General features: G+C 41.7%; 1 protein-coding gene across 1 annotated transcript; it reads right to left on the bottom strand.

Annotated features, from left to right (window-relative positions):
• Window positions 1-204: 204 nt before the first annotated feature.
• LOC134617245 (tripartite motif-containing protein 16-like) lies at window positions 205-1872 on the bottom strand. Its single transcript, XM_063462446.1, has one exon. It carries the CDS (start codon window positions 1870-1872, stop codon window positions 205-207), a length of 1668 nt encoding a protein of 555 aa, XP_063318516.1.
• Between the last annotated feature and the right edge of the window lie 500 nt (window positions 1873-2372).

Here is a 2372-nt window from a genome sequence, read left to right as displayed (position 1 = left end):
AAAAATCGATTCAGGATTTTAATGAATCGATTTCACGTTATCCAAGCCAGAATCGATTTTAATCGATAAATCGATTATAAAAACCCACCCCTAGGTACCACCCATAATGTTTGACTGACAGCTGATCTCTGTGCAGAAATGATGGAGAGAAAATAAAATGAAAGTATAAAACAGATTTAAACACACAATATGAAAGACTTCAGTCTATTTGAGCTTAATCAACTCAACAGTGTCTCCATAATCATAGTAAAGCCTCAGTCCTGCACAGAGCGGCTGAGTGAATGTGGTCTGGACTCTGTGGAGGAGAGTCATGGTTTCAGAGACGCTGTAGAAGGACAAAATACCTGCTCTGTGATCCAGATACACTCCTACTCTGGAGGAACGAGGACCTGAGACCTGAGACCGAGTTTGGATGTTGTTGTACCGAAATGTGTAACTGTTGTTGTTACAATCTAATGACCAAGATTTGTCATTACGTCCAAATATAGATTTTTTCCAATTCCCTGCTCTGTTGATATTCTTGTATGCGACTGCTACAGAAACTCCTCCCCCTCTCCACTCCACCTCCCAGTAACAACGTCCAGTCAGACTCTCTCTACTCAGGACCTGACACCTGTCAGTGAATCTGTCTGGATGATCAGAATAAGACTGTTGTTGATTCATTACTGTTACTTTTCTGTTCCCCTCTGATAATAACAGCTGTTTGTGTGCTGTGTTTGGATCCAGTGTGATTTCACGTGAATATTTTAAGAATCCAGCTCTGGTCTTTGGCTCTGCTTGTGGATCTGACAGTAAAACATCCACTTCAGTGGCTATCAGTGAGATGTTTGTCCATTCCTCTCTCAGAATGTCCTGTAGTTTATCTCTGACCTCTGACACAGCTGCTGTCACATCCTCAAAGTAGCTCAGAGGACGGATATTGATGCTGGATGAGTCTGTAGACTCACTGAGTGCTGACAGTGAGGGGTAGTTGTGTAGAAACTGGATGTGATCCTCTGTGTGTGAGAGCTGCTTCAGCTCAGCATCTTTCCTCTTCAGCTCAGTGATCTCCTGCTCCAGCTTCTCCTCAAGCTCTTTGACTCGACTCACTTCAGTTTCCTGCTGGGATCTGATCTGCTGCTTCACATCAGAGCTTCTTTTCTGGATGAGATGGATCAGCTCAGTGAAGATCTTCTCACTGTGCTCCACTGTTTGATCAGCAGACTGATTGATGGCCTCCACATCCTGTTGAAGCAGCTTCACATCTTTTTCTCTGTCCTGGATTCTCTGCTGGATGTTTTGTCGACTCACCTCCAGCTCTCTCTGCCTCTCAGTCCTTTCTGCTGCAGCTGAGACTGTGTCGTGGCCTTTATGTTCATCCACAGAGCAGAGATAACAGATACTCTGCTGATCAGTACGACAGAACATCTTCATCACCTCATCATGACGAGAGCAGATGTTCTCCTGGAGCTTCTTGGAGGGCTCCACCAGCTTGTGTTTCTTTAATGCAGCCGCATCATAATGAGTCTGAAGGTGTTTCTCACAGTAAGATGCCAGACAGAATAAACAGGACTTGAAGGCTTTCATTTTTCTTCCATTGCAGACATCACAGGCCACATCTTCAGGTCCAGCATAGCAGTGATCAGCAGGAGCAGCTTGGAGTCCAGTCTTCTTCAGCTCCTCCAGTAAATCTGAAAACATGGTGTTTTTCACCAGGACAGGCCTCGGTGTGAAAGTCTGTCTGCACTGAGGGCAGCTGTAGATTTTCTTCTTTTCCTCTTCATCCCAGAAGCTTTTAATACAGTTCATGCAGTAGCTGTGTCCACAGGGAATAGTCACCGGATCCTTCAGTAGATCCAAACAGACTGAACAGCAGAATTTTGTTTGGTCCATTTGATTCATGTGCTGTGCCGTTTCACCGTTTAACTTTACTTGGATCTTTGAAATGTGACAGTCAACACTCAGCGAGTTCATTTTATATTTCAAAAAGTTCAGCAACGTTTATGATGCTGTGATGAATAAAAATAAATGACACTTTATATTTTGACATTTTCTAATCTTAGTTCATTCTCACACTTACAGAATGATGCATGGGAACAACTGCCTCCACTAAATCAAACCTATGTTCAAATGAGATTATGATCATTAAATAGTAACAAATATTTAAATTTAGCAATAACAAATGCAGATCTGTCCACAGTGTTTACAAAAACAAACAAACAAACATTATTTTGTAGTTTTTCCTGTGTACACAGTCACAGTGGATTTTCAATGAAAACATCAAGATGTGCTTGAAATGCAAACTTTCAAATTTAAATTCAAGGTTTTAGTAAAATTTTGCCTGAACTGTTTAGTAATTTTTCACAAAGTGTCCATGTCAGTAATTCATTCAA

This window comes from Pelmatolapia mariae, linkage group LG18 (assembly GCF_036321145.2).
Source record: "Pelmatolapia mariae isolate MD_Pm_ZW linkage group LG18, Pm_UMD_F_2, whole genome shotgun sequence".
In the NCBI taxonomy this organism is placed as follows: Eukaryota; Metazoa; Chordata; class Actinopteri; order Cichliformes; family Cichlidae; genus Pelmatolapia; species Pelmatolapia mariae.
The sequence above is the reverse complement of the archived record's forward strand: the minus strand, read 5'-3'. Positions and strand labels throughout refer to the sequence as shown.

Coding starts and splice junctions, on each gene's coding strand:
- LOC134617245 (XM_063462446.1), bottom strand. CDS start 1,872: ATGGACCAAACAAAATTCTGCTGTTCAGTCTGTTTGGATCTACTGAAG.